The 25,637-nt window shown below is 37.8% G+C and overlaps 1 protein-coding gene and 1 pseudogene across 12 annotated transcripts in view; one reads left to right on the top strand and one right to left on the bottom strand.

Annotated features, from left to right (window-relative positions):
- The window catches only part of ZFAND4 (zinc finger AN1-type containing 4), a 96,723-nt gene that overhangs the window by 47,700 nt on the left and 23,386 nt on the right, over positions 1–25,637 (top strand). For 7 of the 12 annotated variants that reach the window (XM_053582405.1, XM_053582399.1, XM_053582404.1 and 4 more), the window contains 4 exons: positions 7,839–7,914; positions 9,386–9,453; positions 14,066–14,252; positions 18,544–18,691. In XM_053582405.1, the coding sequence (XP_053438380.1) occupies positions 7,877–7,914; positions 9,386–9,453; positions 14,066–14,252; positions 18,544–18,691 (441 nt within the window). In that variant the 5' untranslated portion in view covers positions 7,839–7,876. Of the gene's footprint in view, positions 1–7,838; positions 7,915–9,385; positions 9,454–11,341; positions 11,437–13,419; positions 13,453–14,065; positions 14,253–18,543; positions 18,692–25,637 lie in introns of those variants that run through there. The other 5 variants (XM_053582408.1, XM_053582407.1, XM_053582406.1 and 2 more) reach the window with 3 other exon arrangements.
- LOC128580506 (elongation factor 1-alpha 1-like) overlaps positions 631–25,637 on the bottom strand; it is a 143,292-nt pseudogene continuing 118,285 nt past the window's right edge.

The following is a 25,637-nucleotide window of genomic DNA, read 5'->3' as shown; positions in this document are numbered from 1 at the left end:
GTGCAATTTAAAATAGTTGTAACTTTGTAAGTATATGTGATAGAATCTGTAAAAAGGATTAGAAAGAAGAAACATTTACATTTTTATTGTTCTTGTTAAGTTTCAACTTGTCCATTACCATTACTATACAAAGGGTAATACGATTCTGTAGTTCTCCGAAAAACATTTTCTTTTCTTGTTTGTTTGTTTTTTTTTTTTTTTGAGATAAAGTCTAACTTGGTCACCCTCGGTAGAGTGCCATGGTGTGTTAGCTCACAGCAACCTCAAACTCTTGGGCTCAAGTGATTTTCTTGCCTCTGGCTTCCAAGTAGTTGGGACTACAGGTGCCCACCATAACTCCCAGCTATTTTTTAGAGACAGGGGTCTCACTTTTGCTCAGGCTGGTCTCAAACTCATGAGCTCTGGCAATCCACCTGCCTCAGCCTCCCAAGTGCTGGGATTACAGGCATGAGCCACCACACCCAGCCTCCAAAAACATTTTCAAGCTAGTTTTCAATAATAACAGCAATCACATTAGTTATCCTAATTTGCAGGTCTTCTAAAGATGAGGTTTTGGTTGAAGATACATTCATTTTCATGTGTCCCCATAGAAAGCAATCCAGTGGAGTCAAAGCTGGAGAACGTGGAGGTCAAAAAAAATGGTCCACCTCTTCCAACCCATCTGTGAGGGAATTTCTCATGTAGAAACTGTCTAACATGCAAAGCAAAATGACAAGGAACACCATTGTGTTCAAACACTGTGTTCTCTATCAGTCCTAATTGTTCAAGCTAAAGAATAAAATAATTTTGTAGCATTTCTAAATAGCTATCACCATTAACAACACATCCTTCAAAAAAGAAAAGCCCTATGACTCGATTTTTTCCTCAAAGAACACTAAATATTAACTTTGGGAGAATCTCTTTCGTGTTCAACAGACTTGGGGATTTTTAGTTCCCCACAAACGGCAATTATCCCTGTTGACCTTGCCACTAATGTGGAATATTGCTTCATCGGAGAACATGAAATTACTCAAAAAGGCATCATTTTTGCTAATTTCACTGAACTGGTGGCAGAAAGTTAGACATGCATGATAATCCTCTTCTAACAGCATTTGATGCACTTGAACTTTGTATGCTGTCATGTGAAGTCTTGTCTGCAGATGTTACGCACAGTAGACTTTGAAAGCCTCAGCTCTAGTGATGCCGGTCTTAATGACTTTCTTGGACTTGCCTCAAAGTTTCTGCTACAGATGATATGGTTTTTTCACGAATACGTGGCCTACCAGACTGTGGTTTATCTTTGACAGAACCTATGTCTTTGCATTCCACTTGGGTATGGAATTCCTGTGTGGTGCTTCTTTCTGGTAGTGAGTTCTAAACCTTCTTTGGACAGCAGTGGTAGATTTTAGTTTAACAACCAAAGAATGCAACTTACTTTCTCTTCTGGTGAAACCATGAACCAACAATAGTTCTTAAAAATAAGACATTTTAAAATTAAACTTCTAAAAATAAAATTTCTAAAGACAAAGAAAAAAACAAGATACTTCAAGCTTTCTAGTCCTTTTTACAATATATTTACAGAGTTACAACTATTTTATTTTATGTATTTATTTTATTTTATTTTATTTAGTTTTTTGAGACAGAGTCTCACCTTGTCACCCTTGATAGAGTGCTGTGGCATCATAGCTCACAGCAACCTTGGGCTCAAGCTCAAACTCTTGGGCTCAAGTGATTCTTTTGCCTGAGCTTCCAGAGTAGCTGGGTCTACAGGCGCCCACCACAACACCCAGCTATTTTTAGAGATGGGGTCTCCCTCTAGCTCAGGCTGGTCTCGATCCTGTGAGCTCAGGCAATTCACACTGCTTGGGCTCCCAGAGTGCTGGGATTACAGACGTTAGCCACCATGCCCAGCCAGTTACAACTATTTTAAATTGCACGTGAACTTTATGGACACTTTATAGAAAAAGGATATGAAGAAGGTACATACTTTTATATGGCCCTATAATGTGTTTGTGGTTTTAAACAAAGTTTAAAAAATTAAAAAGTTTATAAAATGATGGCTTGGCACCCGTACCTCAGTGGTTAAGGGTGCCAGCCACATGCACCTGGGGTGGTGGGTTCAAACTTGGCCCCAGGCCAGCTAAACAACAATGACAGCTGCAACAAAAAATAGTCAGGTGTTGTGGGCGGCTGTAGTCCCAGCTACTTGGGAGGCTGAGGCAAGAGAATCACTTAAACCCAAGAGTTTAAGGTTGCTGTGAGCTGTGACACCATGGCACTCTACTGAGGGTGACATAATGAGACTCTGTCTCAAAAAAAAAAAAAGTTAATAAAATGAAAATGTTATAGTAAGCTAACTTTAATAATTTATTACTGAAGAAAAAAATTTATAATAAATTTGCTGTGGTATAGTATACTGTGCCATGTTTATTCAGAGTCTGTAGTAGTTTACAGTTATGTCATAAGCCTTCACGTACACTTACCACTCACTCAGTGACTTACCCAGAGCAACTTCGAGTCCTGCAAACTCTATTCATACAGGTATACCATGTTTTTATCTTTTATAGCTTACTTTACCATCTTTTGTTTAGATATATTTATACTACAGTTATCTACAGTATTCAGTATAGTAACATGCTGTAAAGGTTTGTAGCCTAGGAGAATTCGGCCATACCATGTGGTAGCCTATGCTATCTAGGTTTAAGTACACTTTGTGATATTCATATGACAGAATCACCTAACAATGCAATTCTTAGACCGGTGGCCCCCAACCTTTTTGGCACTGGGACCAGTTTCATGGAAGATAATTTTTCTATGGACTGAGGGTCGGGTGGGGGGATGATTTCAGAATGATTCAAGTGCATTACATCTCCACCTCAGATCATCAGGCACTAGACTCATCATGTGCGTAGTTTTCATAGGGTCCACACTCCTATGAGAATCTAGTGCCTGCACTCATTTGCAGGAGGTGGAGCTCAGGTGGTGATGGGTGGTGGATAACAGCTGTAAATAACAGATGACACTTTGCTCATTTGAACTGTCCGCTGCTCACCTCGTGCTGTGCAACCTGTTTTATAACAGGACATGGACCAGTATCAGTTCTCAACCTGGGTATTAGGGACCACAGTCTCAGACTCTATCTCTGTTGTGAAGTGATGTATGACTATATTTTCAATTTCTTCAAAATATTAAAAAAAATTTTTTTTAGATTTTGTCTTTGACTCTTGTTTTATTTGGAAATGTACTGTTTAATCTCCCAGCATTTTGGGGTTTTCTACCTGTCTTTTTGGTACTGGTTTAAAGTTTAATTCCATTGTGATCTGAACACAGATGATGTTGTTTTGTATTCTTTTTTTTTTTGAGACAGAGCCTTAAGCTGTCACCCTGGGTAGAGTGCTATGGCATCACAGCTCACAGCAACCTCCAACTCTTGGGCTCAAGGATTCTCTTGCCTCTGCCTCCCAAGTAGCTGGGACTATAGGTGCCTGCCACAACACCCGGCTATTTTTTGGTTGCAGCCGTCATTGTTGTTTGGCAGGCCCGGGCTGGCTTTGAACCCACCAGCTCAGGTGTATGTGGCTGATTGCCTTAGCCACTTGAGCCACAGGTGCCGAGCCAGCCCCAGAATATGTTCTATCTTATAAGTATTCCATATAAGCTTGATGAGAATGTGTATTATGCTTTTGCTGGATAAAGTAGTATATAGAGATGTGTCGAGGTTCCAAGAGGACCCCAACCCAGGGTGGGAGCCCAAGAGTTTGAGGTTTTTTTGTTTTTTTGAGACAGAGTCTCAAGCTATCACCCTGGGTAGAGTGCTGTGGCATCACAGCTCACAGCAACCTCCAGCTCTTGGGCTTAAGTGATTTTCTTGTTTCAGCCTCCCAAGTAGCTGGGATTACAGGTGCCTGCACAATGCCCAGCTATTCGTATTTTGGTTGCAGTTGTCATTATTGTTTAGCTGGCCTGGGCCGGGTTTGAGCCCCAGTGCATGTGGCTTGTGCATGCTCACAAGCTTGGTGCATGTGGCTGGCATGTAACCACTGTGCTACAGGTGCTGAGCCAGAGTTTGAGGTTGATGTGAATTATGACGCCATGGCACTCTACCAAGGACAACAAAGTAAGACTCTGTCTCAAAAAAATAAAAAACAAAAGTCAGAGTTAGATAAAATTTTCAGAAGTATTACAGTTTCATCCCTATTTCTCATTCCTTTTCCCCAATTTTTATTTTTTACCTATCTTCCCTCATTCCCTGTGGATAACCAGTCTCATTCATTTCTGACTTATCTTCCTTATCTTGCACAAGTAGCAAATATGTACGCACACAAACACACACGTATGTATTAAAGATAAGGTCTCACTCTGTTACTCAGGCTGGAGTATAGTGGGATGATCATAGTTCATTGCAACTTCGAACTCCTAGGCTCAAGAGATCGTTGCCGCAGCCATCTGTAGTCACCTGTAGCTGGGACTACAGGTGTGCCAGCTTGCCTGGCTCATTTTTCTTTTTTTGTAGAGACAGGGTCTCACTTGTGCTCAGTCTGGTCTCAAACTCCTGGCTTCAAGCGATCTTCCAATCTCAGCTTCCCAAAGTGCTAGGATTACAGGTATGAACTTTTTTGTACAGCCAATATTTAGATTTTTAATTCAATTGGAGTTTGTTTTTAAGAATGACATTAAGTATAGATCTAATTTTATGTTTTCCCAAATGACTTTTCCAAATGACCAGGTAGTTACAGCATCATTTACTTTAAAAATCCATTTACCCTCAGTGGGTAGGGTGCCAGCCACATACACCTAGGCTGGTGGGTTCAAATCCAGCCTGGGCCAGCTAAAACAACAATGACAACTGCCAACAACGACAATAAGAACAAAATGGCCGGGCTTTGTGGTGGGTGCCTATAGTCCCAGCTACTTGGGAGGCTGAGGCAAGAGAATTGCTTAAGCCCGAGAGTTAGAGGTTGCTGTGAGCTGTGATGCCATGGCACTCTACCCAGGGCGACAGCTTGAGACTCTGTCTCAAAAAAAAAAAAAAAAAATCCATTTGGCTCTTTCTTCTGTACTTGAGTTTATTTCTAGGCTTTCCATGTGTCAGTCAGTACCACACTTTTAATTGTGGAGACTTCATAATGTGTTTTCAAGTCTGAGAAGACCAGTAGTCACTGATTTTCTTTTTTGGTGTTTTCTTGTGGCTATTTTTGCATATTTGCTTTTCCATTTAACTTTAGTATCACCATGCCTGTTTTTTCAAAGTTGGTGTTTTTAGTGTGATTGTTTTAAATTTGTAAATTAACTTAGGCAGAACTGACATCTTTATAATGTTGAGTCATTCTGTCCAGGTGTACTTTTTTAAGTCTACTTTTATGTAGGGATATTTCAAATTTTTCTTTGTAGAGATTTATGTATTTCTTAAGTTTATTTCTAAGTATTAAATCTTCTTTATTGCTGTTGTAAAAGGGGTTTTCCTACCATTATGCCCTTTCATATTTTATCATTTGTTTATGTGAAAGCTGTTAACATTTGTATTAATTTTATATCCTTCTATTTTAGTGAATTTTTTTGAGATAGGGTCTTGCTCTCACATACACACACATATATATAATATATAAGATATATATAATTAATATATGTTAATAATATATTATAATTAATAATATATATGTATATATAATATACCTATATATGTATATTATATTATATTAAAGATAGGGTCTCACTCTGTTACTCAGGCTGGAGTGTAGAGGGACAATCATAGCTCACTGCAGCCTTTAACTCCTGGGCTCAAGTGATCCTCCTGCCTCCGCCACCTGAGTACCTAGGACTACAGACACGTTAAGAAAAGCCTTGCTAAAGTAACAGAAAAAAAAATCTCCACAATTTCGCTCAGTAACAGCTAAGTCCTCTCTGAGCACTCTTGCTAGCAGGTACCCCACACAGCGTTCTCTTTTCAGAGAGAAATGAAAATTGAAAAGGAAATGGAAATTGTTTTCTTTTACATTTGTCAATCCAATACACTAAACTCTTTTAGTCTGTTTGCTTTTACGGCCTTGGAGAATTTCTGAACAGACAGAGGGGGTTGTGAGCTTCAGGCCTCAGTTTCTGCCCAAAAAGAACTTTCTTAAGGGCCAAATCACATCCCCAGTGATAAGCCTGTCTCCCAGGGAAAGTCAAATGCTTCTGATATCAGCTTGCTGCTAAGCAAAAAAGAGAAGAAGCTGATGCAACAGTTACACTAAGCCACGTCAGTTATCAACTGACAGCAATCACATATTTTTTTCTTGAGACAGAGTCTCACTACATGGCCATTGGTAGAGAGCTGTGGCATTACAGCTCACAGCAACCTCAAACTCTTAGGCTTAAGCGATTCTCTTGCCTCAGCCTCCCAGTACCTGGGACTACAAGCACCTGCCACAAGGCCTGGCTACTTTTTTGTTATTGTTGTCATTGTCATTTAGCAGGCCCTGGCTGGATTCGAACCCATCAGCCCCAGTGCATGTGGCCAGCACCCTAACCATTGAGTTATAGGCGCCAGGCCTAGCATGAGTTTTTTTAAAAATTATTTTTATCATAGATCCTCGAGGGTTTTTAATGTCATATCATTTTCAATTGAAATAGTTTTACTCTTTCTTTCTTTCTTTAACATTTTGGCCTCTGATTGATTTCTCTTTTCTAATTACATAGACTAAAACATCTACTGCCATGATCAATAGTAGCAAAGATAGTGGGTATCCTTTCCTTACTTCTGATCTTATTAGAAGTGCTTCTAGTGTTTCACTTTGTCCTGTGTTACCTGCCAAACTTCTTTGTTTTTGCCTGCTAAATCAGCTGTCCCTGGGGACCAGTTTCATGGAAGATAATTTTTTTACCAAGCAGCTGGGGAGAGATGGGAGAAGTGGGACGGGGGTGGGGGTGGGGGTGGGGTGGAATTCAGGAGGTGGAGCTGAGGCAGTGATACCAGTGATGGGAGTTGCTACAAATAAAAATGAACCTTTCTTCCCTTGCTGCTGTTTACCTCCTGCTATGCGGCTTGGTTCCTAACAGGCCACATACTGGGACCTTTTTTGTACCAGTTTCATGGAAGACAATCTTTCCACTGACTGGGTGGGGAATGGGAATAAGAGGCCAAGCTCAGGTGGTGATGCTGTGTCTCTGATTCTTAATAGGTCACAGATACATGTGGTAGGCTTTCTCAGGGAGGGTTGGGGACTGCAGTGCTAAGTTATGGTTAAGTCTATGAAAAGCAAATATAATAGTTGTGCCAAAGCAGTGTCGTTACTGTTATATTGCTATTATATTCAATGCTGATTGAATATTAACGTGGTGGTACTTGCCCAAATTGCTTTATCTAGTTATGCTGAAGAAATCCTATAAGCTTGATTAAAAAGATGACCTTGATATATTTAAATTTTTTTAAATAAGAAAATGTGTTTAAAGTGAAATAATTTCTAGCTTAAAAATCTTTCCTTACTGGCATTCTCTTTCAGCTTTGGAGCAAAAGAAGTGGACTGTTCAATTTGGGAGATATGTATATCTACCCCTTGGGCGCCTGTGGTCTGTAATTCATGGTGGTATTGAGAACATTTGGTGAACATTTAGTAGACATTCAGGTCTACTAACAGGCTACACCCCTGAAACATATGCCCAGACAGCTACTTTTGCTTTCTGGAGGCTGATTTTCTAGAGAGTGATTAGCATAAAGGTTGGGTGCAGTCTCTGGAGTTAGCTGCTGGGGTCGGAGCTTCACCTCACATGTTCTTGCTGTGCTTTGGTTTTATCACCTGCAATATGCCAGTACTATTGTATCATACTCTTGTAAGATGCTACTGAATTCTTTAACACTTTTTTTATAACCTCCCCCTAAGGTATTCCCATATGTCAGCAGCACTTAATTTGGAATAACATGGAACTGGAAGATGACTATTGCTTAAATGATTACAAGTGAGTATAATTGTATGTAAGCTGTTTTTTAGGCACTTAGTGTTGTGCTTATGACTTCATATGTCAGTCTTTTTCTTATAAATCCTTGGGTCATGTGTCTTCTAGCTAGTTCTGATTCTTAGACTTCATTATAAAGCCTGAAGTTTAGACGCATTAGCTTGGTATACCGTACTACTTGATCTTTATCCTCTGATATTTTGTTTTACCTTTTCATTTTTTACACCAAGCTGTTTATACTCTGCCCTTTAAAAAATCTTATCATCTTTCCCCCTTCTTTGTTCTTTCTTCAGATATTGACCTATTCCTACCTGGCTTGTTCCTTTTCTTCTCGTTTTCTCAGGGGTTTGGATTAAGAAAGAATTGCTCTCTACCTAGTCCTTCATTTCTCATTAAGCCCTCTCTTTTGCTACTAAGCCATGTTCTGTGTACCAATGATTGCAGACATACTTTCTGAGTTTTTGTTGAAGGAGTTAAGAAAATTTCACCCCAAAATATGATTCCTTGGTATAAAGATTATTTTGAATTTAAGACTGTTCATAATCAGGAATCTCTGAATGAAGACTTTCCTCTATCTACCTAAAATCCTAAAGGGCTGCTAGACTCCTTATTGCATGCCAATAGACCTGGCCCTAAGGTCATTTGAAGCACAATACCTGTCCCTCAGGTTAATTTACTAATCAATCTGTTTCCCTCCATCTACCCATCCTCCCTTAGCAACCACTTGCTGCACATACACTTTCCAGTTTCTCTCCCCCCTCCCTTCTAAAAGGCATCTTTAAAAGCCACTGACTATCACTGAAACGTTGGGAAATCATTCTTGTGGTTCCCCCCATGAACATGGTATTTTGAAATAAACCTTTCTCTTATTAATCTAATATAACTGTGAGTTGATCTTTTCAGCGAACCAACTTAGGGGAAAGGGCAAATTTCCCTGAGACTCCCCTTCATTGTCTTTCTTTTTTCTTTCACATAATTCATCACACTCTTTTGTTAAGAAAAGAGCAAAAGAGTGAGGGGTAATTTGGAATAGCTGAAAGAGCACCAAAAATCAGGAAAACTTGTCATTTTGCCATTTTTCTGTGTTCTAGTTTATTAAACAGATAATGCTATTTTTTTAACACTCTGGGTCTTAGACAAGCTTCTTTTCTTCTCCGGGCCTCCTTTGCTTACATGTGAAGTGAAAAGGCTAAACCACATGATGTCAGGGGGCCTTTCTAGTACTTTTATTCTGAGAATGAACAATATTTGATAGCACAACAAAGTGGCTATAATGAACTGTAAATTAGTACAGTTAGTACTGTGTTCTCATTTAAGGCTTATCAGAACTTTTTTGTTATTTATACAAGTAAGTACATTAACATATTTATTTACATTGTGGTATCTTTTTGTATTTTAAAGAATAAACCAGTATTGATTTAACACTGAATGTATTTTGATGATTATGGTTTATTTTTGTATTAACTATCCACAGCATTTCAGAAGGTTGTACCTTGAAGCTGGTATTGGCTATGCGTGGTGGGCCTATAAATACTAGACGAGGTAGGCATATATACATTAAAGCAATTTGACAATAATGTTCATAAGTTAGCGTGTATGTAGCCTCAGGTTTTATTTAGGTTCCCCTTCTGCTTTTAGGCCTTAGAAGAGTCACATTTGATTCTCTAGGTATTGTTCTTTAAAAATATGCATAGAGGGGCGGCACCTGTGGCTCAGTCGGTAAGGCGCCGGCCCCATATACCGAGGGTGGCGGGTTCAAACCCAGCCCCGGCTGAACTGCAACCAAAAAATAGCCGGGCGTTGTGGCAGGCGCCTGTAGTCCCAGCTACTCGGGAGGCTGAGGCAAGAGAATTGCCTAAGCCCAAGAGCTGGAGTTTGCTATGAACTGTGACACCATGGCACTCTACCAAGGGCGACAAAGTGAGACTCTGTCTCTAACAAAAAAAAAAAAAAAGAATCCACATAAAGTTGGTTGGTAAGTGCTATGCAGGAAATAGACAGGGTTACATGATCATGTCTGTCGAAAAAGAATAGTAGGAAGGGTCCTCAGAGAAGATTACATGAATGGAGACTTGACTGACCAGAAGGTCTGAGGACAGGAAGAGCCGGGAGTATTCACACTGGTCTCTGATTCAGGTATGTGACACGAATCCCTACAAAGTGGAGATGACTACTCACAACAGTCCTGCACTGTGGACCTCATGGGGGAAGGCCTTCAAATTTGTCTGATCCTTTACCAACCAGAAAACTGAAGTAACCCATTGCTGGCTTACTTCCACATGCCAAATTATATCTCTGTGTTTCATAATTTTAGCTAGAAAATAGGATTATTACCATTTTTTTCTTAGCTACCTCAAGAGGATTTAGTGAGATCTGTTACTTTGGCTGTTGAACTGTTTGCATAGGTTAGAGAAAACGTTTATGTAATGATATTAGAACTGATTAGCATTGCTGATATCAGGGACTTTTTACTAATTGGATTTGTGAAATTGTACTGTGTGATGTAGGTAATGTTTATAGTAATGACTCTGCAAGAACCCTGAGTGTTTACTGAACCATTATGTTAAGATAGAATTATATAGTATTAATGCCATGTGAATTCTTTTGTATAATATTGTTGAAAGTTTGTTATTTGTGTGTAATATTGGCTTTAAACCAAAGTGTTTAATCAGAGCACCTACTTTTCCTGTTAGAACTACATTTTTTTTTTTTTTTTTGAGACAGAGTCTTACTCTGTTGCCCCAGCTAGAGTGCCATACCATCAGCATAGCTTTTAGTAACCTCAGACTCCTGGGTTTCAACAATCCTCTTGCCTCAGCCTCCCTAGTAGCTGGGACTATAGGCACCCCCCACAATGCTCAGCTAATTTTTCTATTTTAGTAGAGATAGGGTCTCACTCTTGCTCAGGCTGGTCTCAAACTTTTGAGCTCAAGCAATCCATCTTCCTTAGCCTCCCAGAGTGCTGGGATTATAGGTGTGAGCCACAGCGCCCAGCCCAATTATTATTATTTTTTTTTATTGTTGGGGATTCATTGAGGGTACAATAAGCCAGGTTACACTGATTGCAATTGTTAGGTAAAGTCCCTCTTGCAATCATGTCTTGCAGCCAGCCCAATTATTTTATATGTTTATGAAGAGTATAAGTGCTATAGATTCTGAATTAAGTATATGTGGGGCTTTCTTTTTTTTTCCAGTTTTTTTTTAACTTTTCTTTTTTTTTTCTTTTTAATTTTTAGAGACAGAGTCTCACTTTATGGCCCTCGGGTAGAGTGCCATGGCCTCACACACAGCTCACAGCAACCTCCAACTCCTGGGCTTAAGCGATTCTGTTGCCTCAGCCTCTCGAGTAGCTGGGACTACAGGCGCCCGCCACAACGCCCAGCTATTTTTTGGTTGCAGTTCAGCCGGGGCTGGGCTTGAACCCGCCATCCTCGGTACATGGGGCCGGCGCCCTACCGACTGAGCCACAGGCGCCGCCCAACTTTTCTTTCTTAAAAGGAAAAGGAAAGGCATCACTATCCTCTGGTAATTGCTTCGTAATAAATACTTTGTAATAATCATTTTCTACAGCTTTCTATAGGAAAGCTTGTTTGTGAACTGAAAAATCAGCAGCTAGAACTTGTCTAAGTATTTTAAGTTAAATTTTTAATAAATTTGTCTTTATTGAATTAACTTTTTTAAAATCAAAAGCTTAATATTGCCCACCTTGTCATTGGAAAATCTGTGAAAAAATCTGAACCTAGATTTAGGACTTCTCAATATTATTTTAGAGAAATTATATTTTTTACCAATTTAGTCTTATTATTTCAAAATTGTGGTTTAGAAAGCACTTTTATTGTGTGAGTTCCAGCAATATTTAATTTTTAAAATGGCTTTTGAAATAACCATTTTCAAAATAGCATAGAAAAAGTACTTTATTTCCTAAAACTAAATTGTGTTCTAAATTTTATATGCATTATTTTGTTATAGCTGATAAAATCTCAATGATTCTTCTGTTATGAAAAGAAGTGTCTAGGTGCAAAAATATGGTTAGGTAGAATGAACAATATTTGATAGCACAACAAAGTGGCTATAATCAATAGTAAGTTAAGGTATGCTTTAAAATAACTTAAAGAGTGGAATCGGAATGTTCCTAACACAAAGAAGTGATAAATGACTGAGGTGTTGGGTACCCCAGTTGCCCTGATTTGATTAATTCACATGTATGCCTGTATCAAAATATCACATGTACTCTGTAAAGATATACAACTACTACTTACCCACAACAATTAAAAATTAAAAAAAAAATGTAAAAAGGACATTTACACATAACATATGTGCAAAGGCAACCTTAGTATTTCCCTAAGAAAAAAACCCTTGTCTAGTTTAGGGTGGCTATAGTAATGGTAGTAACAACTAAAAAAATCAGTATCGTAATTTTGATTTCTTATTAATGTAGTGTGGAATGTGGAGCATTAACTTGAAAAGGGCAAGAACTTGTTTGAAAAGTCTCTCTTATTATTTATACATTTTGTGCCTATGTAAGTTAATCAGAACATCCAAATATTTTCATAAAATAATCTCAATATTTTATATTTCTCAGATTTTATTTTATTATTAGTTTTTGGAGACAGAGTCTCACTATGTTGTCCTTGGTGTCACAGTTCACAGCAACCTCTAATGCTTAGTCTTAAGTGATGCTCTTGCCTCAGCCTCCCAAGTAGCTGGGACTATAGGCGGCCGCCACAACACCCAGCTATTTTTTTGTTGCAGTTGTCTTTGTTGTTTAGCAGGCCCGGGCTGGGTTCAACCCCACCTTCCTTGACGTATATGGCCCGCATCCTACCCATTGAGCTACGGGCGCCGCCGTTTAGGATAGTAACATCTTTGACGTTTTTACTTTATTACTTCAAGCTATTGCTGCAACTTCTTTTTACAAGGTAGTATAGCCCTGTGATTATGTTAATAAATGAAATTTATGCAGTTTGGGAAATTGTTGCTTCTTTTAGGGGAGAATAAAAGTTTCTACAGCTTGACATGAAAATGTCTTTGGGAGAGAACTTTTTTTTCCCAACTGGAACTGTTACTTAGATCCCCCAAGTCTGAGGTTCAGGGGCTTCTGGAATATTCACCCTATGAGCCAGCAATCTTTTTAGACTCATTCCCACCGTACGGTGGCTGTTGTGCATGATAGCAGGTTCTACGATGGTAAAATATCACGTAAACCCAAGGACATCTCTGGGGCCACTAAAGCCTACCAGTAGTGGGGAATTCAGAGTGATTCCAGTTAGTCCGTGTGCCTCTGTGTGTACTAACTGGACTTATAAATACATACCAGGACAATTGGGGTAATGGGAGGATGCTTTAAAGAAGCAGCAGACTGACCATTTCATACATTTTAGTATACTAAGTAGCCCCTTGTGTTTGAGTTATTGTGTACTTTTAATTAGCTTCACATCAAGCAGTCTTTGTATAAAACTAGAAAGAAAAAGAAAGGCTCACTTAGTTGTGATTTCTTACGCAGGTCTCCCAATTGTACGTGTGTTTATTTTTTAATCTAAAGTAAGTGGGATTTACATCTCTTTTAATTATTGATTGTTAGAACCAGTATTTGAAAATACAGGAAGCAGAAGGTATACAAGGAAAATAATCCTAGAAGCTGGGCATGGTAGCTCATGCCTGTAATCCTAGTACTCTGGGAAGCTAAGGTGGGAGGGTTGCCTGAGATCAGTAGTTTAAGACCAGCAAGAGTAAGACCCAGTCTCTACTGAAACAGAAAAAATTAGCTGGGCATTGTGGTGGGTGCCTCTACTAAGGAGACTGATGCAGGAGGTTTGCTGGAGTCAAGGAGTTTGAGGTTGCTGTGAGCTAGGCAGATGCCATGGCTCTCTAGCCTGGGCAAGAGTGAGACTCTGTCTAAAAAAAAAAAAAAGAAAAGAATCATAGATGATAATGTCATAGAATCAGTAAATACACAGATTCTAGTGGCCCAGGGAAAAAAAATCCCTTAAGTTTTGGTTAAGCCCTGTCTTTGAACATAGCAATATAATAATGCTATATTAACTACAAAAAGGTCAGAGACTTATTTGAAGAATTATATATATTCATCCTGTTTCTGTACCAAGATAAAATTGGATATAAATTGAAAGCTGTATATCAATTTTTCCATTTGTAGTTCTTATGGAAGATCCACTAAAGGAAATGGCTGAATACCTGGATTCCAGTCGTGATGAGGTCTGGGAGAAGTCCTCCTGCAACAAACAAGTAACATTTTTGGTATATCGAGAAGGAGATCAATTGAATTTCTTCCGTGTAATAGATAGGGGAGATGGCACTTTAACACCATTATCTGAATCTTTAAGGTAAATTGGTTTTCATTTGCATATTTCACTTAGAAAAAGAGAACATCATATGATATGCCTCAACCTTTTATGTTACTTTGTGATGTCAAAATAATCCTAGTATATTAACAACACTGACTAAATTTTTTGTGTCTCTTTCTTACCCCACCCTCCCATCTGAAACTGTCCTTCATATGATTTATATGACGCGTAACTTCTCCAATAAGTTTCTTTGCAGAACAGGATTTTTTCATAAAAAAAAATATATTTGTTTCAGGCTGGGTGTGGTGGCTCACACCTGTAATCCTAGTGCTCTCAGAGTTCAAGGTGGGTGGATCACTTGAGCTCACAAGTTTGAGACCAGCCTAGGAAGAGTGAGACTTCCATCTCTACTAAAAATGAAAAACTGAGGCAGGAGGATTGCTTGAGCCCAAGAGTTTGAGGTTGCTGTGAGCTGTGATGCCATGGCACTCTACCAAGGGCAACAAAGTGAGATGCTCTAAAAAAAAAATTTGTTTCTGTTACTTTATGAAATCCTAAGATGCCTGTAAGATTGTAGAGTCTTGTTACGATATTGTGTTATAAATGCAGCTTGGTGTAATAGAAAGGAATATACCTAAAATTGATATCTTTCTTCTAAATTTAACTCACTCCTTAAAGGTGGCTAAATCTCCTTATCTTCATGGTCTTGTTTTCCTACTTTATAAAAAGAGGGATAAATTATAATATTACTTCTATCATCAGAAGGAAAAATCCTAGATATGTAGCTAGGTAAGAGAAAAATTAGAGAATTAGACATGGTGACCTCTAAGTTTCTGTGCATTTTGACTTAATATGATTCTCTATCTTCTTTCACTTTAAGTCATTAAACATTTACTGAACTTTTAGTGCTGGTCACTAAGCAAGGCATTGGTGTGTTACTACGATGTAATGTTGGTAATAGTTATAAGAAGATATCCGGATCTCTGGGAAAACAGATGAGAGGGCCTTCATCTTGCCTGAAAGGTAAAGAGTTAGAGACAACCTCTGAGCAGTAAAGGTTAAAAGAGGAATGGAGTTTGCCAAGCTGACAAAGAAGGGAAAGGTGTTATTGGTAACTGAAGTTAATCACACAAAATAAAAAGCTAGTGGTAAAACCATTCAAGGAAAAAACAACTTGTTATTTGGAGACCAGTTTCTGTGGCTCAAAAGTCTAGGCCTACTGCATGTCTAAGAAGAAACAGGAAGAGCTGAGGGTTCGTATGATTCATTTGGCTATGTAATACAGCATCAGTCTTTTATAGAATCAGATCTTTTTTTTTTTTTTTTTTTTTACTTTTTACGGGTTGTTTTTCTGAGGAATTTAGTCTCAAATCTTTTTGGTGGGTCAAACCATGTTACTGTTTTTTAAGTAGAAAGAAATATTGCAAGACTTAATGGTAAATTATCTGTGAATGTCATATAAGGTCTTGGTTTTGGGATGAACACAGTTCTTGTTGAAATAAATACTACATTCACTTATCTGTTATACTTTAAGCATATTATTAAATTAAAAGATTGAGAGAAAGTTATATATAGCATTCCTGAAAATATTAGCAGGCAGCGTGTATGGCTCAGTGAGTAGAGCATTGGTCCCATATACCGAGGGTTCGAACCCATTGGCCTCATTTGGTTGGTTCGAACCCAGCCCCGGCCAAACTGCAACAACAATAACAACAACAACAAAAAAATATTAGCATATAAATATGTTTTTAGATTACATTTATAAATTACAGTGCTATCTTAGCCTAGTTACATTTCTTTCATCTAAAAAAAATGTGATTGATTTCTAATTGATCTCATGAATCTCTCCTTTGAGAGATTGAACACAGCAATGTTCCTTGAAGAAAGCTAAGTGAATTTAAAAGGGTTTTTATATTCTAAAATGCATCCAATGAAATATTTGCATGATTGTTCCTTTTTACATATACATTCCATGGGAGACTTGGTCTTCTCATGACAGTAGGTTGAGCATAAACTTCCTTTTGTATTCAATAAATTGCTTCAAGTTAAAATGCCACTGGTTGACAAGAGAAGTATTTAAAGTTTAAACATCGCAAGGTAACCAAGAATAGTCGGTTCCTTCTAATTCCACAGGGTAAAATTACAAAAATCTTTATGCAACTCACCTTTTCAGGTACTATACAGTTGACCTCAAGACAAAAGCCTGCACATACTATGAGTTCTGTCAGTCATTTGGGGGCACAAGCATGATGCAATAAAGCCTGTTACTTGGTGCATAGGAAGAAACAGGAGGAAGAATCAGCTTTGGAACTGTGTACAATTTTTAGACAGATGGGGATATGAATCTTAGGTCCATCATCGCTTTCTGGTCTTGAGTCAAATCACTCAACCTCTCTTAACTGCAAGTTTCTTCATTTATGAAAATGAGATACAATATATACCTTATGTAGTTTTGTGAGGATTAGGAATAATGGTTGGGAAGTACCTAGAAGAAGAGGCATCTGAATGCCTATGTGGGAGACAGTTTTGTTACCTTAGTGTTGTAGTGTCAGTTGTCATAGGTAAGCATCTACAGTCGGTAGCAGTGACAGTCCTGAGTCAGCACTACAGACTGAACTAGTTGTGGAGACCAGTTCCTTCCTTCTTCCTTCTGATACCTATGCCAATTTCAGAACTTCATTTCACTGTAAAAGTTGAGGAATGGGTCTGTCTACTCTCTTTTCTGCCCTTATTTGGTGGTAGTACTTTGGTACTAAAGTAGTATTGTGGATGTGCTTTATTAAAGCTCTCCTAAATGGTTTCCATTTTTTATAACCACATAGAACAGGAAATTTTATTAACCCTCATACTTCTATACCATAGATATAAACTATGGTATAGTTTATATAGTTTATGCAACTAAACTAAAGTTTAGTTTACGTACAAGAAAATCAGGCACAGTGACTAATATGTATTCTTTTCTTTTACTTTATTTTTTAAATTTATTTTTTATTTCAAATTAATATGGGTATACAATTTTTAGGTTATGTTGTTTTCACTTCCAGGGTCAAGTTCCATTTGTAAAAGAGTCCCTCACACAGGGGGCGTGTTATACACCCTCACAATGTGCACATTAGGTGAGATCCCGCCTCATGCCCTCCCTCCTTCTGCCAATCGTCCCCCGCCCTGTTTCCCTCTCCCCCTGAACTAGACTATGACTAATATGTATTCTTATTCTGCTCTAGTTAATGTTTTAGACTGGATGTGGTGGCTCACATCTGTAATCCCAGCACTTTGGGAGGCCAAGGCGGGAGGATCGCTTGAGGCCAAGAGTTTGAGACCAGCCTGGGTAACAAGGCGAGACCCTGTCTCTACAAAACACAAAATAAAGTTTTAATCGTTTTCCACATATGCTGAGCTTGTGTTTTTTTTTTCAAATCCTAACCATTCTAATATTCCCACTATTGAAAAGATAAATGGAGCTTCAATATGCTTGTATTCAGCATATCAAACAATTGGATGGGTGCTAAGCACTGTGCCATGTGTAAACACTGGGAATTTGAATAAAGTCAAATATCTGCTTTCAATTGCTTATATACAGGGGAGTAGGGGGACAGATATACATGTAAGTATAAATATGAGGATAAAGTTATGTGTCATCATATTATGTGATCAAAGAAGAGGGGTTCCGTATATTATTTTAAAATATGAACAGATGTCATGACGGTTGATCAGTAGTTGAAATGTTTAACATAATTTGTCTCATATCTTGAGTGGGTATCTTTTTTCCGTGTTAAAATCTATTCTGTTCTAGGTGGTTACATTTTCAAACACATTTAGAAAAATTTTGTTACCCTAATTTTTAAAAATTTATTTTTGTTCTATAAGAACAGAAAACGCTCTGATGATACTTGTTTATGAATTACTTTGGTGAGAATCCCCTCAGGATAAATACAAATCTGTACTTCTTTTCTGTGCCAATGTTTATATTGATTTTAATTCATGGAAATTTTTGCACAATCATCAGCATTAGCTGATAAAATGAAATTAGAACATTGTTGTGGAAATGATATAGCAGGTGCCAAAAGATTTCATTCATGATTTACTGAATTTAGAGAAGTTCACCTATACTAGATTTCAGTAACACTAGATCGTGATATTAATTCCCATTTAATTTTTTTCTTCTAAGAAGTACATTTATTGAAATATATTTACTTTGCATTTATATCAACGAAAGAGATTTAGTGTTTTATCATTAGCAACATGTATCGATTGCTGTAGTCTGTAGAGTATTTTTAGTCCACTGAACAGATACTGAGCAGATTTCAAGTAGTTATCATTTCCTTTGCAGTGGTGGTTCTGTGTATAATTTATATACGGATGAGGATGAAGAAATTGAGCCTTCTCCTTCTGGGCAGCAGATAATTGAAAATTCAATAACTATGAACAAGATGAAGCTACTTAAGGCTAAGATGGAGAACATGAATCTCAGCAAAAAGGTGAAGCTGTTGGCATTTGGCCAGGCTTTTCGCTAGCCTGTCTCTGAGGGCACACAGGCTGTTGGTAATTGTGAAAAAAATTATTGATAAAGTATTATTCGTCTCAATATTCTGGCCTCAGTTATTTATCAAAATATTAAAAGTGATAAAATGGATTTTTTAGGCCAGTAATACATCTAAAGGGATTATACTGCTCTTGAAATAATTTGTGATTTTCAAAATTTCATTGCTCTGGAGTGAAGAAAGATAAGCCTGTGGCTCAGTGAGCAGGGCGCCGGCCCCATATACTGAGGGTGGCGGGTTCAAACCCAGCCCCGACCAAACTGCAACAAAAAAATAGCCGGGCATTGTGGTGGGCGCCTGTAGTCCCAGCTGCTCGGGAGGCTGAGGCAAGAGAATCGTGTAAGCCCAAGAGCTGGAGGTTGCTGTGAGCTGTGTGACGCCATGGCACTGTGCCGAGGGCGATACAGTGAAACTGTCTCTACAAAAAAAATGTAGATTAATCTTAATCTTGGCAAACATTTCTTTTTTAAATGCTATGTTAATGTTTACTTATTATGGATAAAAATATCTGCTGTGTTTCACTTTAGTAGATAATTAGTTTTCTAAAGTAATTAAACCCATCAGCACTGAATTTTCTTGCCTTTTTACCACTATTTGGCATAGTCCTCTTTTTTTGTTTTTGTCATCTGATTTGCATTTCTATGATGACCAGGAAGCTGAGCACCTTTCATGTATTTATTGAGAATTCTATTATCCTTTTAAAAAATTATTTCAGGTAATGTGAGGGTATAAACAACTAGGTTACAATGTTTGCATTTGTTAGGTGCTGGTAGTTGTGTCCTGCACCCAAGAGGTGTGCCGTATACCCTTATATTGTGCACATAAAGTGGGAGCACACCCTCCCTCTGCCCCCACCCGCTCGTCCCCTCCCCCCAACTTGCATTGAGTTGAGTTTTTCTCTTATGTGGGCGTGTATTAAATCATCTGCTGGCTTCATATTAGTATTGAGAACATTGGATACTTGCTTTACCATTCTTGTGATACTTTATGAGAAGAATGTGCTTCAACTCCATCCAGGTTAGTAGAAAAGATGTAAAGTCTCTGTCTTATAACACAGTTTATTAATCTATTCCCAATTTGGTGGGCATTTAAGTTGCTTACACATTTTGGTGATTGTAAATTGGCCTGTAATAATCTAATGCATATGTCCTTATGATAATATGATAATGTGATTTTTTTCTTCTGGGTAGATGCTTAGTAGTGGGATTGCGGTATCAGATGGAAGGTCTATTTTGAGTTCTTAGAGGATTCGCCATACTTCTTTCCAAAGAGGCTGTATTAGTTTGCAGTCCTACCAACAGTGTAACAATGTGTTCTTTTCTCTCCACATCCTTGCCAACATCTGCAGCTTTGGGACTTTGTAATGTGGGCTATTCCCCCTGGGGTTAGGTCAGCGGTTCTCAACCTGTGGATCGCAACCCCTTTGGGGGGTATCAGATATTGCGTATCAGATATTTACATTATGATTCATAACAGTAGCAAAATTACACTTACGAAGTAGCAACGAAAATAATTTTATGGTTGGGGGTTACCACAACATGAGGAACTGTATTAAAGGGTCACAGCATTAGGAAGATTGAGAACCACTGGGTTAGGTGATATCGCAAGGTGGTTTTGATTCGCGTTTCTCTGATGGTTAGGGACAATGAGCATTTTTTATGTTTGTTAGCCCTTTGTCTGTCTTCCTCAGAGAAGGTTCTGTTCATGTCTCTTACTTAGTGATAGACGGAAGTGTTTGTTCTTTATTTCTTGATTGAGTTCTCTGTAGATTCTAATTATCAAGCCTTTGTCGGATTTATACCATGCAAATATCTTTTCCCATTCTGAAGGTTATATTTGCTTTGATCGTTGTGATGGATATCTTTTTTGTAAAACATCTGTTTAAATCTTTTGCCCATTTTTCTATTGGGTTGTGTGTATTTTGTTATGGATTTTTTGGGCATTTTTTATATATTCTGGATGTAATTTCTTCGTTTCATATATCACCACTCTTTCTTTCTTTCTTACTACTATTTATGGCTCCCCCCTTTTCCATATGTAATAAAATCCACAAATATTTTATGTACCATTTGGTGAATTTTTACATTTATATATAGTCATGTAGACACAGCCCAAATTAAAATTAAACTTTCACTACCAAAGTTTCCCTCATAATCTTTCCCATTCAACACCTACCTTTCCCCGCTCCTGTAAATAACTACTTTATTTATTTATTCTTTTATTTATTTATATATTTATTTATTATTTTTATTTATTTATTATAAATCATAGCTGTGTACATTTGTGCAATCAAGGGGTACAATGTGCTGGTTTCATATACAATCCGAAATATTCTCATCAAACTTTTCAATGTAGCCTTCATGGCATTTTCTTAATTATTGTATGTAGACGTTTGTATCCTGCATTTGGTAAGTTTCGCCTGTACCCATTCTGGGATGCACCGTATGTGTGGCCCCTCCCAAAGCTCTCCCTCCACCCTAACCTCCTCTCTCCCTTCCCCTCCCTTGGCCCTTTCCCCATATTCTTGTGCTATAGTTGGGTTATAGCCTTCATGTTAAAGCTATAAATTAGCTTCATAGTAGGGCTGAGTACATTGGATACTTTTTATTCCATTCTTGAGATAACTTTGCTAAGAAGAATATGTTCCAGCTCCATCCATGTAAACATGAAAGAGGTAAAGTCTCCATCTTTCTTTAAGGCTGCATAATATTCCATGGTATACATGTACCACAATTTGCTGGTCCATTCGTGGGTCGATGGGCACTTGGGCTTTTTCCATGACTTAGCAATTAGGAATTGGGCTGCAATATACATTCTGGTACAGATGTCTTTGTTATATTGTGATTTTTGGTCTTCTGGGTATATACCTAGTAAAGGAATTATAGGATCAAATGGCAGGTCTATTTTTAGATCTCTAACTATTCACTAAACATCCTTCCAAAAGGAACATATTAGTGTGCATTCCCACCAGCAGTGAAGAAGAGTGCCCTTTTCTCCACATCCACGCCAACATCTCTGGATTTGGGATTTTGTTATGTGGGCTACTCTTACTGGGGTTAGATGATATCTCAAAGTAGTTTTGATTTGCATTTCTCTGATGATTAAGGATGATGAGCTTTTTTTCATGTGTTTGTAGATCGTGCATCTGTCTTCTGTAGAGAAGTTTCTCTTTAAGTCCTTTGCCCATCCTGAGATGGGCTCACTTGTTCTTTTCTTGCTAATACGTTTGAGTTCTCTGTGGATTCTGGTTATTAAACCTTTATCGGAGGTATAACCTGCAAATATTTTCTCCCATTCTGAGGGTTGTCTGCTTGCTGTACTTACTATATTCTTGGCTATGCAGAAGCTTTTTAGTTTCATCAGGTCCCAGTAGTGTATTTTTGATACTGCTTCAATTACCTGGGGAGTCCTCCTCATAAAATATTCACCCAGGCCGATTCCTTCAAGAGTTTTCCCTGTACTTTCTTCAAGTATTTTTATAGTTTCATGTCTTAAGTTTAAATCTTTTATCCAGTGAGAGTCTATCTTAGTTAATGGTGAAAGGTGTGGGTAAAGTTTCAGTCTTTTATAGATCGCCAGCCAGTTCACCCAGCACCATTTGTTAAATAGGGAATCTTTTCCCCACTGAATGTTTTTAATTGGCTTGTCAAAGATCAAATAATGGTAAGTAGCTGGATTCATCTCTTGGTTCTCTATTCTGTTCCTGTCATCTACTTCTCTCTCTTTGTGCCAGTACCATATTGTTTTAATCATTATCAATTTATAGTACAGTCTCAGGTCTAGTAGCGTGATTCCTCCTGCTTAGTTTTTATCGCTGAGTGATGTTTTGGCTATTCAAAGTTTTTTCTGATTCCATATAAAATGAAGTCTTATTTTTTCAAGATCTTTAAAATATGACAATGGAGCTTTAATAGGAATTGCATTAAAATTATGTATTGCTTTGGGTAGTATAGACATTTTAACGATGTTGATTCTTCCCAGCCATGAGCATGGTATGTTTTTCCATCTGTTAACATCTTCAGCTATTTCTTTTCTTAAGGTTTCATAGTTCTCTTTGTAGAGATCTTTCACGTCCTTTTTTGGGTATACTCCCAAATATTTCATCTTCTTTGGCACTACTGTGAAAGGAATAGAGTCCTTGACTTTTTTCGGCTTGGTTATTGTTGGTATATATAAAGGCTACAGATTTATGGGTGTTGATTTTGTAGCCTGAGACATTGTTGTATTCCTTGATCACTTCTAAAAGTTTTGTAGTAGAATCTCTAGTGTTTTCAGATATACGATCATGTCATCTGTGAAGAGTGAAAATTTGATCTCTTCTGACCCTATGTGGATGCCCTTGATCGCCTTTTCTTCCCTAATTCCAATGGCTAAAACTTCCATTACAATGTTAAAGAGCAATGGAGACAATGGGCAACCTTGCCTGGTTCCTGATCTAAGTGGAAATGATTTCAATTTAACTCCATTCAATATGATATTGGCTGTGGGTTTGCTGTAGATGGCCTCTATTAGTTTAAGAAATGTCCCTTCTATACCAGTTTTCTTAAGTGTTCTGATCATGATGGGGTGCTGGATATTATCAAAAGCTTTTTTTGTGTCAATTGAGAGAATCATATGGTCTTCATTTTTTAGTTTGTTTATATGCTGAATTACATTTATAGATTTACGTATATTGAACCAGCCTTGAGACCCTGGGATAAATCCCACTTGGTCATGGTGTATAATTTTTTTGATGTGTTGTTCTAGTTCTTCTTTAAAGGTTTGGTAGAATTCTGACGTAAAGCCATCTGGTCCTGGGCTTTTCTTTTTAGGCAGATTTTCTATAGTTGATGCTATTTCAGAACTTGATATAGGCCTATTCAACATTTCCACGTCGTTCTGGCTATTTCTTGGTAGGTGGCATACTTCCAGGTATTGGCCAATTTCTTTCAGATATTCATATTTCTGGGTAGAGTTTCTTGTAGCATTCATTAAGGATTTTTTGAATTCCTGAGGGGTCTGTTGTTATTTCATTGTTACCATTTCTGATTGATGAAATTAAGGATTTTACTCTTTTTTTCCTGGTTAGATTGGCCAAAGGTTTATCTATTTTATTGATCTTTTCAAAAATCCAACTTTTGGATTTATTGATCCGTCATATAATTCTTTTGTTTTCAATTTCATTTAATTCTGCTCTGATTTTGGTTATTTCTTTTCTTCTGCTGGGTTTGGGGTTGGAATGTTCTTCCTTCTCCAGTTGCTTGAGATGTCCCATTAAGTTACTAACTTCCTCTCGTTCCGTTTTCTTGAGGAAGGCTTGTAGTGCTATAAATTTCCCTCTTAGGACTGCCTTTGCGGTATCCCAGAGGTTCTGATAACTCATGTCTTCATTGTTGTTTTGTTCCAAAAATTTGGTGATTTCCTTCTTAATCTCGTCTATAACCCATCTATCCTTGTTTAGCTTCCATGTTTTTGTATGGGTATGCAGATTCCTGTTGTTATTGAGTTCAACTTTTATTCCATGATGGTCTGAGAAGATGCAAGGAATAATTTCTATTTTTTTTAAATTTGCTGAGGTTAGATTTGTGGCCTAGGATGTGGTCTATTTTGGAGTACGTTCTGTGGGATGATGAGAAGAATGTGTATTCAGTTTTGTTCGGATGAAATGTTCTGTAGATGTGTGTTAGGTCCAGATGTTGAATGGCTAAGTTTAAATCTCAAATTTCTTTGCTTAGCTTCTTTTTGGAGGATCTATCCAGCACTGCTAAAGGGATGTTAAAATCTCCAACTACTATGGAACTGGAGGAAATCAAGTTGCTCGTGTCTGTTAGAGTGCATTCTGGTTGGGTGCATAAATATTAATAATTGAAATCTGATCATATTGAGTATTAACTTTAACAAATATGAAGTGTCCATCCTTATCCTTCCTTATTTTGGTTAGTTTGAAGCCTATTGCATCTGCGAATAGGATTGCAACACCTGCTTTTTTCTGCTTTCCATTTGCCTGGAGTATAGATGACCATCCCTTCACCTTGAGTCTTTTAATGTAAGATGAGATTCTTGTATGCAGCAGATATCTGGCTTGAGTTTTTGTATTCAGTCAGCCAACCTGTGCCTCTTTAGAGGACAATTTAAACCATTCACATTAATTGAGAATATTGATAAGCCTTTTGAGAGTCCGGTGGACGTTTTTAATCGTCTTGTGGTTGTGGAAGTTGGAATTTGATCAGAATTTTCTGGGTGGGTTTACTTTTGTGGTGTAGGATTACTCTGGTCTTTATGGGGGATAGGTCTGAGAATATCCTGGAGAGCTGGTTTAGTTATGGCAAATTTCTTCAACATGTGAATGTCATTAAAGTATTTAATTTCTCCATCATAAATGAAACTCAGTTTAGCTGGGTACAGAATCGTAGGTTGAAAGTTATTTTGTTTTAGGAGATTAAGAGTTGATGACCATCCTCTTCTAGTTTGAAAGGTTTCAGCAGAGAGATGTGCAGTTACTCTAACATTCTTCCCCTTGTAGGTAATGGTTTTCTTTCATCTGGCTGCTTTCAGAATTTTCTCCTTCATATTAACTTTAGTGAAATTGATTATGATGTGTCTGGGGGATGTCTTGTTCGGTTTGAATCGTGCTGGAGTTCTGAAACTGTCTGCTATCTGAATTTCAGAATCTCTTGGCATCTCTGGAAAGTTCTCTTTCATAATCTCATGGAGAAGAGACTCTGTGCCTTGTGAAGCCACTTCATTGCTTTCAGGGATCCCCATAAGACAAATATTAGTTTTCTTCGAATTATCCCAGAGCTCCCTAAGAGAGTGATCTGTTTTTGCCCTCCATTTCTCTTCCTCTTTGAGGGTTTGGGAGCATTTCAAAACTTTGTCTTCAATGTTAGAAATCCTTTCTTCT

This window comes from Nycticebus coucang, chromosome 3 (assembly GCF_027406575.1).
Source record: "Nycticebus coucang isolate mNycCou1 chromosome 3, mNycCou1.pri, whole genome shotgun sequence".
Taxonomy (NCBI): Eukaryota; Metazoa; Chordata; class Mammalia; order Primates; family Lorisidae; genus Nycticebus; species Nycticebus coucang.
This window is presented reverse-complemented; position numbering and strand designations above follow the sequence as displayed.